Source organism: Microcebus murinus, chromosome 10 (assembly GCF_040939455.1).
Source record: "Microcebus murinus isolate Inina chromosome 10, M.murinus_Inina_mat1.0, whole genome shotgun sequence".
NCBI classification, from domain to species: Eukaryota; Metazoa; Chordata; class Mammalia; order Primates; family Cheirogaleidae; genus Microcebus; species Microcebus murinus.
The window spans coordinates 77,726,652-77,753,424 of NC_134113.1; the positions used below are offsets into that span (position 1 = coordinate 77,726,652).

Here is a 26,773-nt window from a genome sequence, read left to right on the forward strand (position 1 = left end):
TCTTCCTTATAATTGTATTTCAATGAATACAATGTAGACAGAATGATGGAAATAGAATGTCACCATCTGGCAAACATCATAGTAGTAAGAATTATCAACATGTGCTAAAATTAATGGGTGGCTATGTAATAAAAAGTGTATAATGAGAAATAGGATATTGACATAGTTTTAGAGTGTCTCCCCACATCATACTTATTAATTACAAATGGCAAAATAGTAACTTTAAGGTGAAAAAAGAAATCACTTTAAGTAAGGGATCAACATTAATGTTACCAGCAACGAGACAGAGCAATCTCATGTACCTCCTGATACAGTATGCTGACGAGGACATAATGTCATTTGCCAAAAATGAACAAACTGAGGAAATTTCAGGCAAACTCAAAATGAGGGACATTTTACTAGATAATTGGACAGTACTCTGCAAATGTACCAAGCTTGTGAAAGACAAAGAAAGGTTAAGGAACTGTCCAAATTACAAGAGGCTAAAAAGACATGACAACTAAATTCAGGCTATGAACCTGGTCTAAAAAAAGGACACTAACTGGGGACTTGACCAACGTTGAGTAGATACATTAGATAAAAGTGGTCTACCATTGTTAATTTCCTGATATTGATCATTGTAATGTGGTTATATAAGGTATTGACGTTTGTAGTATCTAGGTGAGGGATATTTGGGGATTTTTTTACATTATTTTTGCACCTATTGCTCAAATCTGAAAGAGTTTTGAGAAGTTTAAAAAGAAAAAAATTTAATAAACACAAGAAATCTATCCAACCCTGAAGTTCCACGATTCTGGGTATATAAAATTTGATCATGAAATCACCAGGTAAATCTTGGGCCCAAGGAAAAAAAAAAAAAGCCCTCTGGTTAAAATGTGCCTCCCTTTCCAACCCCAGACCCTAATTCCTGCTGCTCCAGAATCAGTGAGGCCACTGTGCCAGTGAGAACAGAGGGCCTGGCTGTCTCCTAGCGTGTTCTCCAGCCTGATAACACCTGAGCTACTGGCAGTTTCTTGTGCCCAAATACCTGGGTTAAAACATTAACTGAGAGAGTAATGTCTCCCTTCAACCAGTGTAGTGTTGTACAGTAACTAAAGGGAGATATTTAAGGGGAAGATGCTTCTCAGAGGATCAATTTTGGGGGCACCCTCTGCTGCAGCTGGGGAATCTCCTTTCATTGCCAGATTTTGAAGAGTTCAGTTTGAATTTATTCAAGGGTCCAGGGGTTGTTTTTGTGATTATAGGTTTGGTTTCTTTAGTTGATTGGTTTTTGTGGCTATTTGTTTGTTTAACATATGCTTCTCTAAAACAGAAACTTGTACCGATGTTGAGGAATAAAGCACAGTTATCGATGCCAGGGAATCTCCTAGATGTCCACTCAGAAGTTGAAAGTTGCCATGCCGACAATCCCTAGCCTGGATTCGGCAAAGGCAGACAAGGTGGTGGAGAAAATCGATGCCATGGGATTGTCTTATACCAAGATAGCGTAGTAGTAATTTTTTTTTAAATCGTGCAAATTTGGGGTGCAATTCTTTTTTCCATTAAGTGCTTTATGTTAAAGAGAATAAAGTGCTTCAAGGTGATTTCAATTCATTTAACTTAACTATTGACAGAATGCTACTTATGTGCCAGGTACTGTGCTAGACACGAGAAATACAAAGATTAGTAAACCTGTCCTTGTCTTTAGGAGCCCACAGTCTAGTTAAAGGACCAACAAATGAATAAGGTACAGTACTACAGACATGGATTTGTGGACGGATGTCTATTCTAGCTAGACTGAAGTAGAGGAAACAGGAAGTCTATCGAGACTATGTGGAAAGCAGAGGAAGAGCAGGAGACGGGGAAGTGAGAAGAAGCATGTTCTATACAGTAAACTATAAAGTCAGCATGACATAGACAGCAGAGTTCCATTATGTGAATTGAAATTTCCAATTTTGCTGTCTGAACTTTCTTTTATAAGGATAAACTGCATACTTTCTAAGAGTTAAAGCTGTAAAGTGTAAATTCTAAAAAAATTTTCCATTATAAAAATAATATGTGCTCATTATATAAAATTGACACAAATATATTGAGTAGAGAAAACATTCTCCCTTTCCTATCATTAATGGGTAAAGATTGCTTTGAAAATCTGTACTATCTAGAGTTTGTCAGAGAGATTTCAATTTTTTTTAGCATTGAATCATCAGAAAGAAACCAATATTATTCTTACAGAAGATAATTACAAACATCATTGTCAATTAATAGATGTTTTAAACAGCTATTAAATAGAAATGTATGGAATAGTTTATTCATTCCACAAATACATGTTTAGTATTAAACTCTATGCAAAGTACCATGTTAGACACTCTCTGAATTCTTTTTACAAAGGGATCAAACACCCAGTTTTAAGTGCATGGCTATAATTTCCTGTTTAATTGAGGGGGCATCTCAGTGAACAAGATACTGTCCTGGAAAGAATAGTGAAAATGTGGCTAGCTTATCAGGCACTAATGACAAAGTACAGTGTGACTATCTGTGCTCAATCTGGGACTTCTAGAATAAGAATGTCACACCAAGACATTACTTAAGAATTATACTGACAAGTCGAATGACTGGCTGAAACTTTTTATGAAGATGTTGACAGTTTTAGTATACTTAAAAGTGAAACTGCACAACTTGGGGAATTTATAACTGGAGACTCAGTTAATTACTCAAAACAAACTCGCAGAATCTGTTTTTGTGTATTTACTTACTCAATAGATAATGTATTTGTTGCTGCATAGCAGGCGCTGTAGTAAATCCAAGTCCTCACCTTTGTGGAGCTTTCTACCCTGATAAAGTCTCAAGTCCCAGTGAGCAAGAGAGAAGTTTAAGGCATTATTCTCTCTATGGCTCTTTCAGATCTGTGAAATCAATGCAGTTGAATAGAGTGCTTCCAAACCAACATCATAATAAATATGAGTAGGGTACCCATTTTGTCAGCATTGCCAGAGGACAGGAATCGAAGGTCACTTTCAAAGCAAGATTACACTTTTTCTTTCCCTATCTCCAAATTAATCCTATCAGATGGTAAATTCGGTGAGAGGGAAGACCAAATCTTTCTTCCCAACCTTCTTTCGTGGTTGTTTGCTTTACAAGACAACACGATAAGAACATTGCAAAAATAAACATGTCTAAACTAATGCTGTTCACTATCTGATTTTTTTGTTGTTTTTAAACACCTGAAAGGATCCTCCTACCTACTTTTGGATCGGTTAGCTCCACTATGAGCTAAAGGCTTGTACAAAATTCATTAAAGGAGGCAGGGTTTTGATGATAATGTAAAAGCCCTGTACAGCAAAGCCCTTGGGGTGTTTTGCATGGCATGCAGTAGTAAATTTTATAAATAATAAAAAGAGGTGTGGCCCAGAGAATAAGAACCCTTATGGAATACTTGCCAAAGGAAGCAGTTGGAAAAATCTCCTTTTTTTGTTTCCACTGTGACTATGTCAGCCTATAGACACGTGTTTGAGGTCCCAGAGCTGATCCAGTGAGCCCAGGGATGTTGCCCATTAATTTTCTTCTGCCCGTGTGGCACTACGTGACTTTCAGAGGGGGATTCCTTGAATACACATGTCAGTGCACATGCTAATGAATTGTACCTCTTTTTAAAAGAAAATATATTTTTTAATTCTCCTTTTAGGGCAGTTCCTAAGACATTTTGTTTGCAATGGAGTTCATTTTAAAACATTTGGAACTTTTGTTCTTTGATGATTAAATAGCTCAATGTTTTTTTAGAACTTGAGGTGCCTTTGGATACACAGGCTCATACATATGCATTTGTACACATGTGTGTTTTAACAGTTAAAGCTTGTGTCTATTTTATAAAGACTGAGCATTCTACATAGTGGATTCTTCACTGGAATTTATAATATGGAAACTTGACAATAATAGAACAAGACAAGGTGTGACTTCAATGAAAAAAAATTCTTGATTTCACATGATTTAGCTATACATGTAATGGTCATTAATCATAAATTTCAAATTAGGTTTCCCAAATGGGATAGGTCTATCAAAAATATTTAGCAAATCACTTTCATATCAAAGAAAGGTGAACAATTCTCAGACTTGCTTTTTGGAAATATAATAATGAATAATGTCCTCAAAGACATATCCTTGAAATATAAAGAGTATAGAGTAGGATTGTTTTGAAATTCAGTGCATTAGGGCTTGACTTCCTGTAGCATATAAAGTAAAGCAGCAAATATTTTAGCATTTTCTAGTTTCGTTCTCAGTAAAAATAAACTTCTTCCACGTTTTACAGGTACGCTTTCTCCATTGTTCTCAGTTCTTCTTTGGATAGCAGTTGCGATCTGCACATCTATGTTGTTTTTCTTCTCCAAGCCTGTGGGTATTCGGCCATTTCTTGTATCAGTAATGCTGAGATCGATATATACAATAGGTCTTGGGCCTACATTAATACTTCTTGGTGCAGCTAATGTAAGTACTTTACTTAGCTTTTTGCTGTTATAGAATTAAAAATGTATAAAATATAAAAATGTAACTATATGCTTTTAAATAATTTAACACAGTGAATTCTATGTATTGTGAATCTAAATTACAGAGTACAATTTGTAAATTCTTTATTTAATTTTGAGAGAAATAAAAAATTACAAGTAAAACATTGATTGATTTAAGAAGGTACCATTTGGGGCAACACCCAGTTCTGCCATCAATTTAATGCAATCCAATTTCAATGCCGTCTGCATCCTATACCTACAGCTATTGGCAAAAATGACTCTGAGCCACTGTTAACATCCTAAAGTGACATACAAATAATCCAAGAAAGATTAAATTACATTCTGTAGAATTTTAGAAGTGGGTACCTTTTATCAAATGACCTAAGAAAAAGGGTTGCTCTATGAAGAAATATGAAATTGGGCTCTTTTTATGTGAACAAATCCTATAAACTTGTAAAAGGCATAGATGAGATTAATTTTTTCTACCAAATTTTGAAATATTAGAACAAGGAAGTGCATTTTTAAGCTTGAGTTAGGCAAGTTTTGAATAAGTAAGCCAGAGTACTATTTCAAAAAGCAAGTGATAATATTTCTAGAAATAATTTTACTCAAAAAATAAAATTTTAAGGAGACTAGCCACATTATGCATGACAGAGTCATAAAGGGATATTAAGAAAAGGTAAATCATCAGGTTGATGAAATAACAAATGTCCAGGTAAGCAAATAAATGTTGTTATATGTCTTCTGAATACCTAAAGCACTTACTATTTTTTCGTGCCTTTCCAACATGATGTCCTGTAGTCTAGTACCTGTAGTTAGGGTTTGTCTCTCCTACATTATACTATTCCTAAGCATAATGATTGGTCAACATCTAGAACTTCATAGGGACTCAGTAAATATTTTTTAAATAAATTAACTAATGAGAGAAAATGAATAAGTGAGTGAATGATTATCTTTGTATTCTTGTACATTTAGGACATCTTGCACATAAAATATATGGCAAATATTTATTAACAATGAATAATGAAATAGTCAACAAACTTTTGAGAATTCTAAAGCTGAGCTAACATAGTCAATTCTATGTTTCAGTGTTTGTGACCTCCATTTTATTATCATTTTTTAAAAATTGGACATGATAGATATGACAGCTCCCAATTAACTAGAACGTTCAGAAAACCAAATTACCAATTATCCTCAATCATGTCCATAAAGGGAAACATACTATACATACAAAGACATATATCAGTAAAGAATTTGTAAAGTACCAAATGTATTATTTTGTAAGTTTCTTGAGAGCAGAAGTTGTCATATTCATTTATATAAACCTACCCTCCTCACTCTCTGCTAATTCTGTTTTCTCCACTGTAATAGCTGGCATTTAACCATTCAAAAAGTGTTCACATGAACTGAACTTGTATTTTCAATGCTTTGGAAATAAGCTAATTTTGCAATATTACCAACCAAACTAATTATAGAATCTTCATGAATTTATCTAAATTTTTCTAAACCTATTTGTTTGGCTTTAAAATATATATATATATACACTGAACCATATTACTTAAAGAAGGATATAATATTCATAAAACTGATTACTGACCCTCAGTAAGACATTAATCCAAGTGAAAAAATCCACATTTGACAAATTGAAATAATAGCTAAGAGCTAGGCAAAAAATAACAAACATTTACTGGGCCTCTGTTATATAATAGGCAGAAAAAATACCAAGAGGTAGAGGATATGGTTCTTGCTATCCAGAAGCTGATATGTCATACTCACCAATTTGCATTTTCTTTGTCTTCAGGAAATATATAAAGAGATAGGGAATAACATTCTAATGTTTATTGGGAGAAACCAAAAGCATTTGGAGTATTTTTCTTTCCCCCCTTCATGGGACTGGATAAAAAGATAACTTCTGCCTGGTTTGGTGAGAATAATTCCAACACTAATGACTGTTCAAATGAGAGGCAAGTTTTATACTTTAATTTCTTTGTGAGAAAGAATATACATGTATATATATGTGTCTATCTTATTAAGTACATGAATCTGTGAGTACTCTAATACCCTTTACAACATAAAACATCTGTTTGCACAGCCAGATGATACATTATGGTCTACCAGTCCAGGGCATTTTGACCAAAGAAAATAGTCAACTTTGATTAAGGAATGAATTCAGTGGAATAATTGTGATTTTGATATTGTAGATATTAGCAGAAATGTTACCTATAATTTTAATATTATGTGGATTAATAAAAATGTTTTAGCAACTATCATCTACCTTAACTTCTAACTTGAGAGGTTCATTACAGACCTATCAATGGTTTATCATTACCCAAGAGGCACAAAAATAAATAAATAAATAAATGAAAACACAAATCAGTCATGTTTTATACCTTAGGTTTTAATATGCTTATTAACTTAATTTACATGTAAAAGTTTGCATTGTGTAACAGGTGAAACTGTAAGTGCTAAAATTACAGGTGTCAGAAACAGGAAAAGCAAAAGAAGACATCTACCTGACAGTTTTGCTTTAATGAGAATCAGAATTCTAGACTTTAGAAAAAAAAATCAACAAGGCTCTGAATTTCATTCTTCTCATCAGTGAAAAGGAGATATTAAAGCCTGATCTGTTCCCACCAGGTTTTTGAGAAGATGAGTGTGGAAGATTTATAAGATAATTAACAGTGGCAATGATACTATGGTAATTCTGGCTACCGTTTACCAAGCGTCTGATATATGAAGCACCATCCAGTTGTAAAACATTGCTACCATGATTACAAAAGTGTTTCTATGTCGGTTCAAAGAGAGTTATCTATTTCTGGACTCTGTCTTTCACCCTGTTAAGCAAATGGAGAAAGTCCCTTTTTGGGAAAAGGAATCAAGTGGGAGGAAAGCCCTCAATCTGTGTTCTGAGCACTTAGTAAAAGTATTATCAGTTTCTGTTTATTATGGTGCTTCATTTTTAGTGTCTTTTTCTATTGCTGAAATTTTTTAAGTTTTGTCTAGATTTCAACTAGTTTACCTTGTCATAGGAGTTGTCTCAATTCTTGAGATGTTTCAAAAAATTCAAAGGTTTTTTTTTTCTCTGCTATAAAATATGTCTTGTTACCCAGAATGGTTTTCTTCTCATCTGCTACACTGCATCATTAGTTTTTGGTAATGGAAATTAGTATATTATTCTGAGAAATATAAGCACACATTTTTTTTTTTTTTTGAGACAGAGTCTCGCTTTGTTGCCCAGGCTAGAGTGAGTGCCGTGGCATCAGCCTAGCTCACAGCAACCTCAAACTCCTGGGCTCGAGTGATCCTTCTGCCTCAGCCTCCCGGGTAGCTGGGACTACAGGCATGCGCCACCATGCCCGGCTAATTTTTTATATATATGTCAGTTGGCCAATTAATTTCTTTCTATTTATAGTAGAGACGGGGTCTCGCTCTTGCTCAGGCTGGTTTTGAACTCCTGACCTTGAGCAATCCGCCCGCCTCGGCCTCCCAAGAGCTAGGATTACAGGCGTGAGCCACAGCGCCCGGCCTTATAAGCACACATTTTATAAATTTGGAGTCACTTTATTTTTTTCATACCACTAAAATTATTTGTAAACTTCATTTTAATACCTATAATATTTCCAGTCATATGGATGTTATATAATCTATTTAATTACTCCATTAATTTGTTATTTAGAATTTTTAGATATTTTTATAATAAATAATAATGCAGAAAATACCAGGGAGATATCTTTTAATATCTTCTAAACAATTCTTATCTACAGCATTTTTTTTTGCTTTTCTATTAATTCCTAGAAATGTGTGATTTATTTAATAACTTGGTCTCACCATTTTGCAGAGAGAGGTTTAGTAGATACCCAGTCTATTAACAGTAAATTACCGAGATCAAATGTAATAGGGGCATCATGTCCTTAACTATTTACCTGTAGATAGTTTTCTGAGAGTTTCATGTTACCGCTAATTCATAAGATTGAGTCCCACCATATGTTCACCTAACATACTAACTAAATTATATGGTCTGAGTTCAAAACTTTCATATTCTTTTTCTCTCTCTTTCTCTCTCTCTCTCTCTCTTTCTCTCTCTCTCTCTCTCTCTCTCTCTCTCTCTCTCTCTCTCTCTCACACACACACACACACACACCTTTTTTCATGTAATGTGGTCACTGAATGCCCATAACTACTTCTGATATTCAGTTGCAAAAATAAAATCTGCTCTAGTGCTAGAATAAAACAAAGATGTGCTGAATTTAATGAGAGATGCTACCATTTATATCACCTTTGTTTACTGTACTTTTTTTTTTTTTGCAATTTAAAAGATTTGCAGGGTGATTTTGACTGCACACAAATTTTTCCTTACAAGCTGACCTTAGAACCTTATCCTGCCTAAGATGTAATACCACTGAAATGGAGATTTTTTTTAAAACAAATCATATTTTTAGTAAGAAGGTTGATTTACATGGTTGATGAAAATATGGTATGGAGTTGAAGACCATAAATTCAGTTTTTACCCATCAATAAATATGTAGACATCTTTCTTTTTCTTTCTACAATTTATTCCTGTAAAATAGGTCATATTTTCCCATAGGAACAATGTAAGATAGAGATAGAATTCTTGATCAGGGACAGAGTACCAAATAAGACCAAAAGGATAATATAAAAAAGAAGACATGACAGCTATAAAATTTTGTGATCACAAAATAGGAACATTTAAAGGACATCGCATAGAATTCTAGAGCTATCAGGAACCTTAAGAATTATTCCCTTCTAGGATTTCATTTTAAATATGAGGAAGCAGAGTCCTATAGAGACCAGGAGGTTTGATCAAAGCAAGCAGCGCCAGAGCCAGATCTGGAAGCCACATGGCCCTCCTTCCAGTGTCTTTCCACCATACTGGACTGTTAATAGTCCTGCGAAGAATATTAATAGCAACAAACTATAAATATACATGAAAATGCTACTTAACTGAATACTTTATTAAAATTAATGATTAATACTTGCTTTAGTATAGTGTACACTAATTAACAAACAAACATTAATTTTGCTTTTGATTTTGGAAGACCTATGGTAAATCATTTGGATGGTGTATCACTTTTTTAAAGACTGTCCAGAAAGCTTTCATTGACGCTGTTTCTCTGCCATCCCGTTTTTTTCCCTAGCGCCACACAATTCACCCCATCTGGAACAAAAACGATATGAAGGGCAGCTTGGAAAACTAGATGAAGAAAACAATATATGAGTTGTCAGTTGTGGTCATTTGTATTGGTATCCCTGTGTTGACTCAGGGGTTCTTTTACCACCAGCTCGAAAGAGCATGGGCTTTTAACCCATGCTTAATCTTGCCCAGTTCCCACACCTTTTCATTTATTGTCACCCACATGGACCCTTGCCGTAGAAACAATGATTACCTGAATAATGGTGTTGACAAATGAGAGACTGGTTAGACAGCATCAATGTTTTTTGTGGGGTTTTTTTTGTTGTTTTTTTTTTTGAGACAGAGTCTCTCTTTGTTTCCCAGGCTAGAGTGAGTGCCGTGGCGTCAGCCTAGCTCACAGCAACCTCAAACTCCTGGGCTCAAGCGATCCTCCTGCCTCAGCCTCCCAAGTAGCTGGGACTACAGGCATGCGCCACCATGCCCGGCTAAGTTTTTCTATATATATTAGTTGGCCAATTAATTTCTTTCTGTTTTATAGTAGAGACGGGGTCTCACTCTTGCTCAGGCTGGTTTTGAACTCCTGACCTTGAGCAATCCGCCCGCCTCGGCCTCCCAGAGTGCTAGGATTACAGGCGTGAGCCACCGCGCCCGGCAGCATCAATGTTTTATGACATGAAAAGCGTTTTTGCAACTTGTTTATTCTCGGCACATATATTCTTGGCTTTCATGGAAAATGAAATATAAAGACAATTTTTAAATTTCATGATGGGAGAGAAATCAGAGTTTAACTTCTTTCCTATACAGATCATTTATTCTTGCACTTATTTCTCCTTGTTATGAACACTTTAAAACAAAAGGGCAACAATTTCCCTACTTCTGATCTTGACAGAAGCAGGTGGATGCCACCACCAGCCCTAATTCCACTCCACGTGGAGATTTAGTGAAGAAAAAGGAAACTACCCATCAAGCTCTAGGTCAAGGTTCAAAAAGAACAAATACAAAAACCCTAAAACAAATAAGGCAAATCTTTATTTTTTGTGTGAAAGTGGCAGAGACCCTTTTAGGCACAAATGTGTCCTTACTTTCACATTTTTGGAGAAATGAAATGTATTGCTTTTTTTGAGAATTTGAATTCAATTTATTATATTTCCTTGGTAGATAGGGTTTACAAATAGTTTTCCTGCATAATTTTTATCATTCAATTTAGAGAATTAGAGATCAGAAAACAACATATAAACAATTTATCTTAAACATATTATTCATCCTTCTGAAAACTTTCCAATTTCCAATTTTACATTTTATAGAATTTTTTATTTCTATTTTATATTTATGTACTATAGCAGGTGAATCAAGGTAAATGGGGCAAATTTAAATAATAGGCACTCAACAATTTAAAGAATAAATTACTGAATATTGCTTTCCCAGACATTCTATTTTTCACAATTTTCATGGGTATTTATTGTCAAATACTTTATGGAGATCAGCACTTTTTATTTATTTCCTGGGTTTTTAAATAATGACTTCTTAAAATATTAAACTTGATCTGGGACAATAACTATAAAGACATCCATTATACTGTAGCTATATTTAATAATAATGTAAACTATTAATGATGAAACATCATCAACTAAATAGTAAAATGAAACTTTCTGTTTGAAGTTATTGAAATTGTTAACAAACAAGATGAGGAATGGAGTGATAACATCGGTTATGGAGAGGATAGTTAATCAATCAGCAGGGGGGAAATTTAAGAAAGGTTTGACCTTTTTAGTTGCCACGTTGTTAATTTGGTTGGCCCTTCACAACATGCAATAATAACTCATTTCTCATTTCATCTGTATTGATTTGAACTTCAGAAATTTTAAGGAAAAGGTTTTCTAAACTAACTTTTACATCTGCCTCAAAGTGTTATGCTCCTTCTTAGGTTATCTAAAATCAAATCATGACATAAAACACTGTGCAAAGAGCAACCTATTTTCCCAAAGTCTGGTTTGGACATTTAAAGACACATATTGTTCCATTAGATAACCTAAAGAACTCAGGGAACAAGTAGGAAATGCAGACTATTATATGAACTCTTGGAATCCGTAATTCTTTCCTTGATGACTAAGAGGTAAAATTGGCACTTTGCTTTATAAATAACGCAGCAATTCTAAAACCAAATAGATGACACTAAGTTTATGATAATTTTTTTTTGTAAATCACTGCACAGATTATTGCTATTGCCAAAGAATCTCAGTATAAATTTCTATGTTCCAAAATTATGCCACGAAAGGCAATATAAAATATAGTTTGAATATACTCTACATGGTCAAAGGCATAATAAACACTCCAAACTGTTTGTTGAATTAGTACCACACACAGGGCTTAGAAATATACATACATTATATTTATCTCAACCCAGGTACATAAGAATATTTATATTTCCTATATAAAGTTAATTAAATGCAAAAATAATTTTAATGTCTTCCTTGTTTAAAATAATACTTAGTAGAGAAAAATCCAGGATTAAAAAAAAAAAGGACAAATCTCTGGAAATTTTGTGAAAAGATATTTTTGTTATATTTCCAGCATAATAAAAACATTTTATATATTAGTTTTAATGTAGAAAATACAATAAAAGTAATATTTAAAAAGTCATTGTATTAAGGACTTCATATGCATTATGTCGTTTAATCCTCTGAAGAGTTCGATGAGGTGGCAATTCTTTTATTCCAATTTTTCAGGAGAAACCATCAAGGCCTACAGTTGCATTAACCAGGTCACACAACAGTAATGAAAGAGCCAGGATTAAAATTCAGGCCTGGGCTGGGTGCAGTGGCTCACGCCTGTAATCCTAGCACTCTGGGATGCTGAGGCGGGAGGGGATCACTTGAGCTCAGGAGTTCAAGACCACCCTGAGCAAGAGCAAGACCTGTCTCTACTAAAAATAGAAAATTTAGCTGGGCATTTTGTCTCATGCTTGTAGTCCCAGCTACTTGGGAGGCTGAGGCAGGAAGATTGCTAGAGCCTGGGAGTTTGATGCCATGGCACTCTAGCCAGGGCGACAGGAGACCTTGTATCAAAAAAAAAAAAAAAAAAATTCAGGCCTGTCTTGGTTGCATACCTGGTTCTCTTTATCATTCTTCTTTTCTTTCCTGGAACTGAAAAGGATACAAGTTTTGCATGTGCTATGTTTGCATGCAGATTTGTAAGCCATGCTGAAAAACTACAAAATGAGAAATCATGATAGAAAATCATAGACTTTATGAATAATAGTGTTCATCAATGTCCTGCTATCTATGTGAGTTTCAGGATAAATAAGACAGTAATCTCTAATCTTTTTCTCCCTTTAGCTTTGTAATAAAATAGTATTTCTGGTGAGTTTTGTTGGAAATCGTGGCACGTTCACCCGAGGGTACCGGGCTGTCATCCTGGATGTGGCCTTTCTCTACCACGTAGCGTATGTCCTGGTTTGCATGCTGGGCCTCTTTGTCCATGAATTCTTCTATAGCTTCCTGGTGAGTACATCTCCACGTGGACAGTCACTGCTGAAAAAATACACAATGCTGCTTCTTCTTATGCCTCTTCCTTTGATTTTTTTTTTTTTTTAAACAAGGCCTGACATTTAGGACAAATTATGTTATTTTTAGAATTTCCTAGGAAAAGCATGAATTATTATCACTTTTAGTCTTTTTCTCTGGGAAACCACATAGGTGGTAGAGTTCTTTATCTCTCTGAGAAGCAAACAACCATCCCACCTCTTGACCCAGGCTTCGTATGAGAGGCTGCTTTTGGTTTCAGCCAAATAATATTTCCCTTTGCATTTAAAGATTCTCCAACAGAGCGTGGGAGACAAAATAGGGGTATATTTTCTTGGGTACTGAAATCATTGTGCTTTATTTATAATATCAAAAGCTAATTGTATCTTTAGAATGGAATATCAGTAGAATGAGGGGGATAAAAAGTCAATCTAGCAAAAACACAGTGAGTTGTTTTAAGTAGAGTCTTACAAGTTTTGGGCTTAATATGTCATTATTGTTAAACTTATCTGCATGTCTTTAATTCATTAAATGGAGTTTTCAGATTGTTTCTAGAGGGTTCTTTCCCCTCTGATTCTCAGTTTTCCTTCTTATGTATGTACTATTTTATAGCCATGAACCAGGAGAGGAGTCAATACAAATATGCAATAATGTTTTGAAACTTAAAAAGCAGGTGAACATCATGATGCTACAGGAATGGTTTATTTATATCTCCAGCCCATAGTTGACATGCAGTAGACAGCACTGTCCAATGAAATGATTCCTGAAAACCAGTGGAAGACATGAAAACATTTTGTTGACCCAATTTGCTTGGGTCATGAGGGATAAATTCAGCACCTCCTGCTTCCCCATTATCTAGCACACCTATGTGGGAAGACTGAAATGAGGCCAATGTTTCATTTACTATCAAATACTTGAAAGAGCCAGAGTGAAGAGTGGATTTGTCTATTATATTTTGATATAAACTTACCTTCTAGGCAGTTAAGTTAGATCATTAAGCAGTAGAATTTTTTTTTTAGTTCCAGCAATCCAAATGATTTCTCTGTCTGCCCTGATTCGCCAGAAAAATTCCATTTTTTACTTGCCTGTGATATATAAAGTCCTATTATACCCAGCACTTTTACCTATGACATGTAATATTCAATAGCTTTTAAACCACTTTATTGAAGTATGATTGACATACAGAAAGCTATATACATTTAATGTATACAATTTGATGAGTCTATGTTTTTGTGCATAAGCCTTCTTATTTATACAATGGATAGGGAGAATATGAGAGACCAGTAATCTCAAGATCCATTAAACCAGATAATATGAAAAATGTGAAATGATGAATGTAAATCTTTAAGTTTTCTAGGAAAGGTATTTAACAAAATAAAGGTATATTCAAATTATTACAAGTTATGAGTAGTAATACTACTTTTATGTTACTTAACCCTCTCTTCTAGTTTTCTTTTCCTCTGGTCTTTTATCTGTTCTGTCAAATCTTATGATACTGATGCTAATATTTTTTTATTTGGTTGGTTATGAAAAGTATATAGTCCATTTTGATGTTTAGAGTACTAGAAGGAAATTATAATGTACATAATGCCAAAAATGATATTTAAACATATTTTTAATGTTTTTCTATTTAAAAAAAAATATTTGAATATGAATTCTCCTTGTGCCCACAAATGTCATTCCTTCATCCAAAATGATAAAAACCATACTCAAGATTATCCTTTCAGAAATAAACAAAAAGAACCATCCACTGTCCAATATCAACACCTTTTGCAGTCACAGGCTACTTATTCCATGGGCATAGGATGGGGCCCAGGAATATACATTTTTAGCAAGCATCTCAGGGGCTTCTGAAAGCTCTAAACTTTCTGTAGAGCTGACCTAAACCACCTTGCCAATTTTTTTTTCTTTAAGCCTCTCTTGAGTTAACTTAAAGGAAAATCTCTAGTACATCAACTTAATGCTTAAATAAATTGAATAAGCAGAATGTCGACTATTTTGAAGTTGCATTTGCATTCATTAATTTGTCTCTACTGAAGAATATTGACTTTATTTCTAAAGATGGCTACTCCTTCCAGGAGATAAACAGCAAAACAGTTAGACTTTTTTTTTATTTGACCATTGTAAAATATTAGTTTCCTTAGATGAGCAAACAAGTTAATACCTATATAGCAATTCTTTGCAAGACTACAATTAAATTGGAAAGCAACAGTATAACCTTCAGTACTCAAATATATATATATATATATATATATAACAAGACCTTGATGTTTCCAGAAGGGTATATGACATATAATTGGTTGTTTCAGCCAGTTCAGAAGTTCTAATTACTGCCCACAGATAGCAGAAGACAAACTTCAATTATTCCAATTTTAAAAATACTGTTCATTTCCAAACAGATATTTATACCTTTTTAAAAGTTAGTATCATTTTATTGCTTTTAACCAGCTTTTTGTAATAAAAGCTAATGTATAATTTCAACTTTATAATGTAGCAATAAATAAAATTTTTCTTAGTGTTGACTACAGATAGCAAATATGTAGGTTCTTGACTAATGCATAGATTTTCTACTACTAAAGACAAAATGGATGATAGCCTGTTAGAGAAAGTGAATTAGCAAAATTATGTATTATGTTTTTGTATATTCTTCAGTTTCCAAAAGTATGTACTAATATGTTTTGTTCTCATTATATCCTTTTAGTAAGGAAAGATGTTTGCATTTCTCAAATATTTTTAAATTTCATACATTTTCTATTGTAACCACCTCATAAAATTGTTCTTAAAATTTCACATCTAATCTCTTAAATAATATATTTAATGCATTTTTCAATTATTCATTACTTAGGAGGACCTAATTCAGCATTCTCACTTTAGCCATTTTACATATTTCAAAAGTAACTGCAGTATATCAGGAAGAGTAAAAACAAAGAATAAGTAGCTAAGCTGGTTAAGTACAATATTATAATTTTTCTAAATTCAAATTTGAAGCTATGCTATTTCTATAATGTCTTAATAAATTGATATTATGCGCATTATATGCTGTATTAAATTTATCTTTTTGAAAATGTTTGATGCATTCTAACCGAAGAAGAAATAAATATTTTGGTTCCTTTTTTTCCTTTTTTTGGTTCATTTTTAAGATGGTTTAGGTTATTTTTTCTTAGATAAACTATAATGGCTTGCATTTGTATTTGTAATTATATTTATGGTTATTCACCTTTTGCTCCATTGAATTTTTCGTTTGTTTTTATTTTCTTTATTTTTGTAGCTTTTTGATTTGGTGTACAGAGAGGAGACGCTGGTCAATGTTATAAAAAGCGTCACACGGAATGGCCGTTCTATTATTCTAACTGCAGTCCTGGCTCTCATTCTTGTCTACCTGTTTTCCATTATTGGATTCCTTTTTCTGAAGGATGACTTCACTATGGAAGTGGATAGGCTGAAAAACCGAACTCCTGTCACAGGTATTGCTGTCACCGCTAAATGAGCTTTCTCTGATGGCGGATATGACTTGTGCATAGCTTGTTAACAAGATTACAGATAAACACTAATGGAGGAAATATTTTCTTTCATTCCTTTGAGAACATGTTCTTGGTCACTACTGAGAGTCAGGAACGTGAAATACTGTTAGGCTGTGTATTAGCTGTCAGTGGACACAGAGAAACACACAAGAACATCACGTCACCTAAGTTCAGTCTCAGTAAGAAAGTGTCAATGTTGCCGACGATATTCCAGAAGACAGTCAGCAACTTCAGTGCGCAGTAACAGCTCTGAAATTCTTTTCCTCCTCTTTTTCCCTGTCTACCCCCAAAACAACCCCTAGCATCATTCACTACCATTACTCCATACAAATTTGATCACAGTACAATATCATATGGTACTAAGTAATTGAAAATGATAAATGCTTTGATTTAGAAACCATCAAATAATAAGAAATTGGGTACAGAAGACATACATGCTCAAAATAATGTGATTAAAAGGCTGAATCTATCAGTGTGTGGCTGTCAGAATTTCTGTACGATTTTTACTCTTGTGGTTAACTGGTTAGACATACCCATTTATATTCACCGTGGTGTTAGGGCTTACTGTTTCCATGTTATTTTGAGTTTTTTGTTTATGATACTTTCTAATGGATTCTTTTTCCGCCTTTCCTATCCGTTGCTTTCTTGGTTAAATTTCTTTTTTATTCTTTTTATTCTGCTTCTATCTTGCTAGATAGAAATCATAGTTCTGTATTTTGCTGATAGTTTTTCTGAGTGATTCCACTGACTATGGGTTGTAGGGAATGGAAACCACAAAATGACACACTCTCTCCTCAAACCATTGCATGTTAAACCAGAATTTCATTACTGATGCCTTGTAAATAATATTCTTTCTTGCTGTTAACAAACATTTCATAATTATTAAGTTGATGGCATATGGTAGTATCTTTCTTAGGTTATGGGATAATTAGCTGGCATTTAAGTCTATTAGTAAGTCTAAGTGATCAGAAACATCATGTGCACAGATTGAAATTTATTAAACTTGTGGCTCCCCTGAATTTCATACCTAGATGTTAGTCTTTATTCCCAGGAACATGAAATATTTTCTGTTACTGCCTTTCTTATTCTTCCTTAAATGTTACTTTTTCCAGACTTTTATGTAAATATTTGGAGGAAGACCTCACACAAATATACCCCCAAAGCTCTACTTTCATTAAAATTTTTATGAACCATAAACTGTCTGCTTTTAAAAATCTCTACGTTTTAATTGCTTACTAGATTTGAGGCATGATCATATTGAGTTACCCAGTACAGACTAAATCTAAAGCTGAAGCATCATTATTTCTGAATTCAAAATGTGTACAGAAGTTATTGTCTCATAAATCCTACTGGTAAACATTTTTGTGTTATTTAAAAAGGAAGCTGGCATCTTTATATTATGTATATAAATATTTTCCTTAGAAAAAAATAATTTTTTTTACAAAATAGGTAACACTAAACCTCAAATTTCAAGCTCTTTACTAAAAATATTTATGCACATTCATACAGAAAGCTGTTAAATAAAGCTTTTGTACATACTATGACAATCTAGCATATGGGAACAGTTAACAAAGTTAAACTGTTCTTCATAGAGTGAGAGTTTTTGTTTCATAGAGTGAGAGTGTATGTGATGCGATGCCCTAGAAAAAGCACCCTTGTTTTCATAATATTTTAAATTTCATTTCTAATACCATACCTAGTCTCTATTGATACATAGCATAAAGTTTATTTTTCAAGTACCATGTTTCCCCCAAAATAAGACCTACCCATAAAATAAGCCCCAGCAGAATTTCTAAGTATTTGCACAATATAAGCCCTACCCTGAAAATAAGACCTAGTGATGGGCGTGGCTACGCAGCGTATCTGCACAACCCATGCATTTAGTCGCTGAGCGGTAAAGAAGATGAGCGGCCCTTCTCATCTGCCCCATGAGAGCTCTATTGCTCGACATGAGAGATTGGGGCCAATGGTTCTAAAGGAAATAGAGCCACGAGAAATTCAGGATGGAATTTGGGGTTTGGAGCGTTATGATGATGTTCCAGAAGAAGACAACTTAACTATATTTGAATAAATGCAGATTGTTGTACTGTACTTTAAAAAAAAAAAAAACATATCCCCTAAAAATAAGCCCTAGGGTGTCTTCTTGAAGAAAAATAGATATAAAACCCTGTCTTATTTTCAGGGAAACATAGTATTTACTTGACATTATTTACTTCCAAAGTTGACTATGTATTTCCAGAGTTGACTCTGTGTATCAAGTGAAATTATTGAGGATAACACACCTGGGTAGCAAGTGAAATTTGGAGTGCAGAAGATATATGCAGTTCTTCAGTGAAGGTGAAAGAATGATCAGAAAACCAACAGAGGGGAAGCAAAGAGGGCAGGTTGAGGGTTCTAAAACTGAGTGGCAAAAGCTTCACAGGTGCATGGGAGAGCAGAGGGCGGATAATTCGCAGACTGCATTGGGAATTTAGAGAACACAGTTCTTGCCCCTGTGACCAGAGGAATCTGTGGCTCAATAAATAGCCACCCCTTGACCAGTGTTTAGGGGACTCCATGTCTTATAAAAGCCAAAGGACTTGGAGGGCAGGTTCTGTTGGGAAGTGGAGGTGACGGTATCTCTAGTGCATGTCCCTCTTCTCCATTTTCAGTGCCGTCCTCCTATTTCTCATCCTCATTTCCGCTCACCCGGAATCCTGCAGGAGCCACTCCTGCAGCGGCTCCCCCACCCTCAGCCTCTCTTCTGCTGCCCATGTCATTCATTCTGACCTCAGCTCTGATTCTCTCTCATTGGTTTGCAAACATTTGGATCTCCTCTGCCTGTGGGATTCCTGTTTAGAGCATTAGAGCAGTTGGCGAGCAGCCCTGATCACTCTGCCGCGCGCCTTTGCTGGCCTCTGTGCCTTTTGTCAGAAAGATATTGCACCCTTTACCCCCCTCCTTACCTTCATGTGTGTAAATCCTGGGTCTCCTTAGAGGGATCCTTCTCCAAAAAGCTGTCTGGGTTTTTCTCCCCTTCTAGAATTCGCTTCTCCCTCCTCTAATGCACTCCATTTTAAAAAATCTGTACATCATGTACTCCATCCAACTGTAATTTTGTCTATACCTGTCTATGTGCCCTAGTTGACTGTTGGTTCTCCAAAGCCTCACCTTGAGGACCTCAGAGCCTAAAAAACAGGTTTAGAGGAACCTCTTTACTTCCTATTTGTTATGAACAATGAATTGTGTGTGTGTGTGTGTATATATATATATATTCTATATGCAAATAGTTTCTATATGCAAATAGAAAGGTTACTATTTTCTGTCCCATTCCTGTTTGGGGAAATAGGTGGTGAGCCAGGAAGCAGATGGATTCCTGGGGACTGTGGAAGAATTAGAAGATCCTGAACAAGGATCTGGCAGCATATTCTTGCTCCCTGAGGCACTTTATGCCCTTATTCCCCAAAATCCATACTTCACTGCCACCACCTGCAATCTCTTCCTCGGTGGTAGTGCCCAATGGCTTAGGGCTCAGGGACTGCCAACATCACAGAGGAGAATGTGTTCCTGGCATCCCAAGTCAGAACCCAGAATGCATTTGGCCATAGAACCGTTATTACACATGGTGGTTACAGTCTACAGTATTATTAACTCTTTATCTCAGCCGCTTAAGAAAGGTATAAAAATGAACATGGGTCAGTCGGTCAAAAAAAAAAAAAAAAAAAAAAAAGAAAGGTATAAAAAGACTTTTAGTGGGATGGCTCATGAACTCATTTTCTATTTATAAAATTTGCTTCCTGAGTTCCAGACTAACTTACTAATAGACTTTGGGAACACAGCTAAGTTAGAGTACGAGTGACTTTAATTTATATGCGTTTATCACTTCAAGTTCATTGCCTGTCATTTGCATGTTTGTCTCTACAGCATATTCTACTTTGTGTCTTCTCAGGCAGTCATCAGGTGCCTACCTTAACTACTATTATGGGAACATGCACGAAGGAGAACTGCTCACCCACGATACCAGCTTCAAATGCAGGTCTGTAGAAGGGCCTCCGGGATAGTATGAACTTGATACCTCTGAAGTTCTATTTGGTGAAATGGTATCACCTCTTAGAGAGTTGCTCTAGGAATATCTTAGTGGGTTGAAATAGAAGAATAGAGGGTAAAAGAACCAAGAGGATTCAAACTGGTGAAAGGATTTCCATATTGGTCATTTCGTGCTCCTATCCTGTTCCTTATTTCATTTCTGTTCATGAGAATTCAGCGAATTTTACTTGGTGGTATGTGCTGCTAAAAATTCTGTTACCATATTGCAAACCACACTAAGTGAGCCCCTTTTAACTATATAAGCCTTTGACACAGGATTCAGAAGAGCATGGGCTTAGAACACAAAAGATTTGGGTATAATCCTGGACCTGACATTTTCTACCTCTGAGTCTTGGATATGTTATGCACATTTTCTGGACTTTGTTCAAATGGCTTGCTGAGAGAGAGCGGGGGTGGAGAATATGAGGATGTGAAACTTTTCCTACCTCCACAGGATCATATAAAAATAATTTTTTAAACTCTAAATTGTTCTCTTAGGATGTGGCAGGCATCTAGAAACTATGGCATGTGCGATGTTTAATGAAGTATAGAAGAAATCAGTGATCTGTTTCCTGAAGTAGCAAAGATTTAGGAAGTGTCTGTCTTTACATATTTCAAAAGTTGTCTTATATTGAAAAGGAGCAGATTTAGTGGGAGTAGATGTGTTGGGTCTACAGAGGGCAAAATTGGACTCAGGGAAGAAAGAGACAAGCACAGTGTAAGAATCGAGTTCCCTGGTTTCCATCTGGGGGAACACATTGTTTGGGCATAATGGTAGTGCTTGCTTTCCTAAGCTGGCTTTTTCCTTGAGGTGTTCAACTATTGCTTGAGGAAAAATGGTAGTCCTTTCTACTGACTAAATATTTAATGCTTTATGACTTAAAGGAAGAATTAAGCACACAAATGCACACATTGCATCCCAGTTTCCCATGCTAAAGGCACCGTGACCAGCTGCCACCAGGACTTCTCTTCCCTACCTCCTGCTCCGCCAGGCAAAGCTCACAAGGAGACCCCTTAACATTCCTGTGCTCTGTGGTTTGCAAAATCCCGTCATAGGCATCTTCCAGTTTAAATACCTCCAATTTCTTCATACTTCTTCACATATTGTAACAGTGACCTTTGTGATACTCCAGGGCAAGCATTTGAGTGGTGCAGTATTATTCTGGATACTGGAATTTGGAATCACATGGCACTCGTTACCCATATTTGGCTGACTCTTGGCTAAAGGGCCAATCTTCACTGATTGAGCTGTCAAGCCATAAATGCCCGTTCTATTCTCATATGATTGGGAGTTTGGGATTTCAAGTAGAAAACCATGCGCTTATTTCTATATATTCCTGCCAGCCCATAATCCCAAGATGTCCCAGTTTGTCCAGAGAATACATCGAGAGTTCTTTGATAAAAACAATCTCTAGATTTCAGGTCTCTTCCAGTTCTAAAGCGCCATGAGCATCCTGGTGTCCATATGATTCTTTCTGAGTCTGTCAAGCAATATTTATTCTCTCTCATGGCATCCTCAAGTTTGATAAGCTCTAGAATAGGAACTGGTAAACTATGTCCCATGGGGAAATCTAATTTGCCACCTGTTTTGATATAGCCCTTAAGCTAAGAATGACTGTAAATTTTTAAATTTTTTCAAGAGAAAAGATGTAATGGAAACTGTGTGTAGCCCACAAAACCTAAGATATGTCAAACTCATTTGTCAGCTGCTCACAGAATGTGTCACCATCTCCAATTCAGGTCTACAGGTATTCCTCTTTTCTCATCATTATCTGTGATTTTTTTTAAAAAATCACAGAGAGCTATTTTGAAAACTTAGACATAGTTAAAGTAATTGGGTAAAATTAAATAGGTCTTGGGATCTTTTTCAACCACTTTGAACTTGAGTTTCTTGTCACCAGTACTTGTTATCTCCTTTTCAACTCAACATTCTTTCTCCTTAACAGAGTGTGAAAAATATGTTAAGAAGTTTACTTTATTGTTAACACAAATATTTTAACAACATGGTTCCAAGTGTAGTGACGCTATGCCTGAGTTGGTCTTCTGTCTCCAGATGTTACTATAAAAAATTATTTCCTTTATTTTGAAGCAAGTATACGCTGCGGTTTGATTTTAAGAACAAAATAATTGCTTTGCTAGTGTCTTTTGCTAGACTCTTTTGCTAGTCTTTTGCTAGACTCTTTTCCCAGAGTCTACAAAGAGGGCTGACCCAGTGGGTCCAGAAGAGCATGAGTTAGTGACTCTCACCCACGGCATGGCAGCCAGGGGCTCCTAAGGCACCGTGAGGTGACTGCCGGGGCCCACTCACGGTCACACATAGTGTGAGCACACCCCATGATGATTGGCAGCACAGCTCTGTGCAATTCTGTAAATTTTAGCCTTTACCCAATCCCCCAGGCATTGTTGTTGACAGTCAACCAGATATTCTATTGTTAACTACTTCATATATTATCATAAATTGTGACATTTTGATATTAGCATTTTTTTTTTTTGAGACAGAGTCTCATTCTGTTGCCCTGGCTAGAGTGCCGTGGTGTCAGCCTCACTCACAGCAACTCAAACTCCTGGGCTCAAGCAATCCTTCTGCTTCAGCCTCCCAAGTAGCTGGGACTACAGGCATACATCACCATGCCCGGCTAATTTTTCTATATATTTCTGACTGTCCAATTAATTTCTTTCTATTTTTAGTAGAGACGGGGTCTCGCTCTTGCTCAGGCTGGTCTCGAACCCCTGATCTCAAATGATCCACCTGCCTCGGCCTCCCAGAGTGCTAGGATTACAGGCGTGAGCCACCGCACCTAGCTGATATTAGCATTTCTAAAAAATGCATATTTTTATAAAACAGGAGAGTAGTTAAGTCAATTCAGTTGCAAGTCTTTGATGATGATGATAATGATGATATTAATAATAATGAAAGCCTTGCGTATTCATTCCTTTCTTCATTCGTTCATACAGCAATATTTACGGAGCCCATACTCTGGGCCAGCCACTGTGCTAGGAGTTCAGGACACAATGTTGAGCAAACAAACATGATTCTGGAATCCCTTATGGAACTTATAAAATAGTAGGAGAAGCATAACAAGTTATACAGTTAGGCAAGTGTCCCACATAGTGCTGTGATGGATAATCACAGCACAGCCTGGCCGTAGGTAGATAAGATGGAGAGAACTTTCTAAGAGGAGTTCTTTAAGCTGAGACTTGCAGGAGCCAGTCAGGCCAAGAGGAGGGAGAAGTGTATCTGGGCACAGGGAACATCCTGGACTGAAAGCCCTGAGACATGTCCAAGGAGCTGGAGAAGGTGTCCTGGTTTCAGGCACGCCACTGTGCACACAGTGGGCATTACGCCACTTCATCATCACGACAGCCCTGTGAGATAGATACTGCAATTATCCTCACACTTCAGGTAACAGCACCAAAGGACAGAGACGTTAAGTAGGTTGCCACGATCCCATAGCCAGTGAATCGATGTAAATCAATGCAGATTCCAAAGACTGCGCTCCAACCTTCTGTTTTATTGCCTCCCGGTTAAAAGATTAATGTCTATGAGTTATTTCTTCCCTAACCAAAATGTAGAGATAGTTAAAAACTCTGCTTGTCATCTTGCCCTTCACTGAGTATGTTTGGGTCTATTTTCTTGAAGCACGTTGTCTACAAAAGGCAATGTTTTAAAATATAAATATTGTCTATGACATATTTATCAACTGGAGTTGATTTTGCTGCCACATCTACCCACCAGGGGTCCTTTGACAATGTCTGGAGACATGTTTGGTTGTCACAACTGGGCTACCCCAGCATGCTACTGGCATCTAGCGGGTAGAGGCCAGGGATGCTGTAAAGCATCCTACATTGCACAGGACGGTCCCTGCAACAAAGACCATCTAGCCCAAAACATTAAGTGTTAAGGTTAAGAAACTCTGTTCTGTTTAGATATTGGTTTATGATTCCAAATACAAGCTCTTATCAAAGGCTTTCCATGAAAACCTCTATAACCTGCTATTCACCTAACATATTACACAAAGAACATAATTTCTCCTTTGCTGTGGATAAATGGGGTGGATTTTTCCTCTCGGGCATGTTGCCCCATGGCCATAGTCTCCATATTTTTAGGCTGCAACGGAGCTAGAAGTTAGGGGAAGAGGTAGAGACAGTTTTTCTAGGAAAGCTGCCAGAATAGGGAAGAAAGCAAGGATTCCAGTGGGGAGTGGAGGAGTTTCAGCCCTGGAGGTGTGTCAGAGACACTGTTGGGAGCCAGAGATGGTGGCAGTAGCTTTTCACAATTAGGGATTGTTCCTAAATCAGCATTAAAAATACAGGAGTGCCTGTATTAATCTACTCTTTCTTCTGTACCATTTTTGCATTTCACATTGTATGTGATAAAATTCATCTGAAAATTTTGTGGATTTGATCTTCTAGCCTTTGACACCTTTAAATTTTGGCCACATGTTATTTAACTGCAAAAGCACGGTGAAAGGTAGAACCTGGTGTTTGTTGTGCAGCATGTATCACTTGAATTTAAAAATAACCTCTGTGTCTAAGACCAGGATTACATTTTAACTTGCAAACCCTAGTGTGCGTTTGTGACAACCTTGGTTTGTTACCTTCTGGACAGCAGGTCCACACAACAAAAGGCCCAGGCATACACAGCCGCTTAATAACAAGCCTCGTGGTGATTGGGAGGCAGAGAAGCTAGCTCCCTTGGAAGGCTCTTGCGGATGCAGTAAGGTCATTGTCCCAGCAGCAGAAAATTCGCACGGTAACTGGCAACCAACTGTGGTTAAAAAAAAAAAGAAATCCGTTGTATTTCATTTGCTACAAACCTCCCTGATCCTGAACAAAAATATTCACTAAAAAAAAAAAAAAAAAACCAGAAAAAAAAAAACCTAACTCTTCTAGGAAAGCAAGGCCTTTCTGAGACAATGTATAAAATATAACTATGATTATTGTATAAGTAAAAGTCATTTGAACGTACATAAAAAAGGAGGGAGTTCACAGATGTTTAACATTTATGAATAATTCATATTTAATGTTTTGGTATTTTGCTTTAATAGAAAAGATTGATGAATACCAGAATCCAGTCAGCATTAATGCATTCTGCATTTTGGCTCCCCACTGGGGTGCCTAGTGTTTTAAATTTTTTTTTTCTGGTTAAAATTTTTTAAATTGTCATTTGCATAATGAATTGATTGTAATTAAAGGTTAAAACTAACAAATAAGAGGTTTTTAATTGTACTCAAACTTTCAAATGTATCTCAATGACAATCTACTACTGCTTTCTAAGAAACCATAAAAAAAAAACACTGAACAATTTAATTATGAAAGCAGGAAAAAATGGCATTATTAAATACTCTTACTCAAGTATGGCCAGTATTTTAAAATAATTTATAGACTAATACCTCAGATTTGGGGGAACTGTTTTAGAGCTAATAAAAATGTTTTTATTCCTTTCCTCATATATTTGTATTATAAATTAAGAGAAAATATTTTGCTAGTCAGCTGAAAATGAAGATAATTTAACCTCATATTGTTCAAGTATAGAATTTGTTGATTATTTTAAAACTATAACTTTCTATAAGATTTAATAGCCTATATGCCAATAAATTGGAAAACCTAGAAGAAAAGGATAAATTCCTAGACACATTGCAACCTACCAAGATTGAACCAGGAAGAAATCCAAAACCTGAGTAAACCAATAACAAGTAATGAGATAAAAGCAGTAATAAAAAGTCTCCCATCAGAGGAAAGCCCAGGACCTGGAGGCTTCACTGCTGAATTCTACCAAGCATTGAAAGAAGAACTAGTACCAATCCTACTTCAAGTAATCCAAACAATGGAGGAGGAGGGAATACTCCCAAACTCATTCTATGAGGCCTATATCATGATGATACCAAAACCAGACAAAAATACAACACAAAAAGAAAACTATAGGTACATGTCTTTAATGAATATAGATGTAAAAATCCTCAACAAAATACTAGTAAACTGAATTCAACGGCACATTCAAAAGATTATTCATCATGATCAAGTGGGATTCATCCC

The 26,773-nt window shown here is 35.7% G+C and overlaps 1 protein-coding gene across 1 annotated transcript in view; it reads left to right on the top strand.

Annotated features, from left to right (window-relative positions):
* Window positions 1-26,773, top strand: part of ITPR2 (inositol 1,4,5-trisphosphate receptor type 2) — a 467,092-nt gene that overhangs the window by 366,995 nt on the left and 73,324 nt on the right. Inside the window, exons 49-52 of the mRNA XM_012739535.3 lie at window positions 4,283-4,458; window positions 12,966-13,130; window positions 16,420-16,615; window positions 20,601-20,687. Coding sequence (XP_012594989.3) covers window positions 4,283-4,458; window positions 12,966-13,130; window positions 16,420-16,615; window positions 20,601-20,687 — 624 coding nt within the window. The remainder of the gene's footprint in view (window positions 1-4,282; window positions 4,459-12,965; window positions 13,131-16,419; window positions 16,616-20,600; window positions 20,688-26,773) is intronic.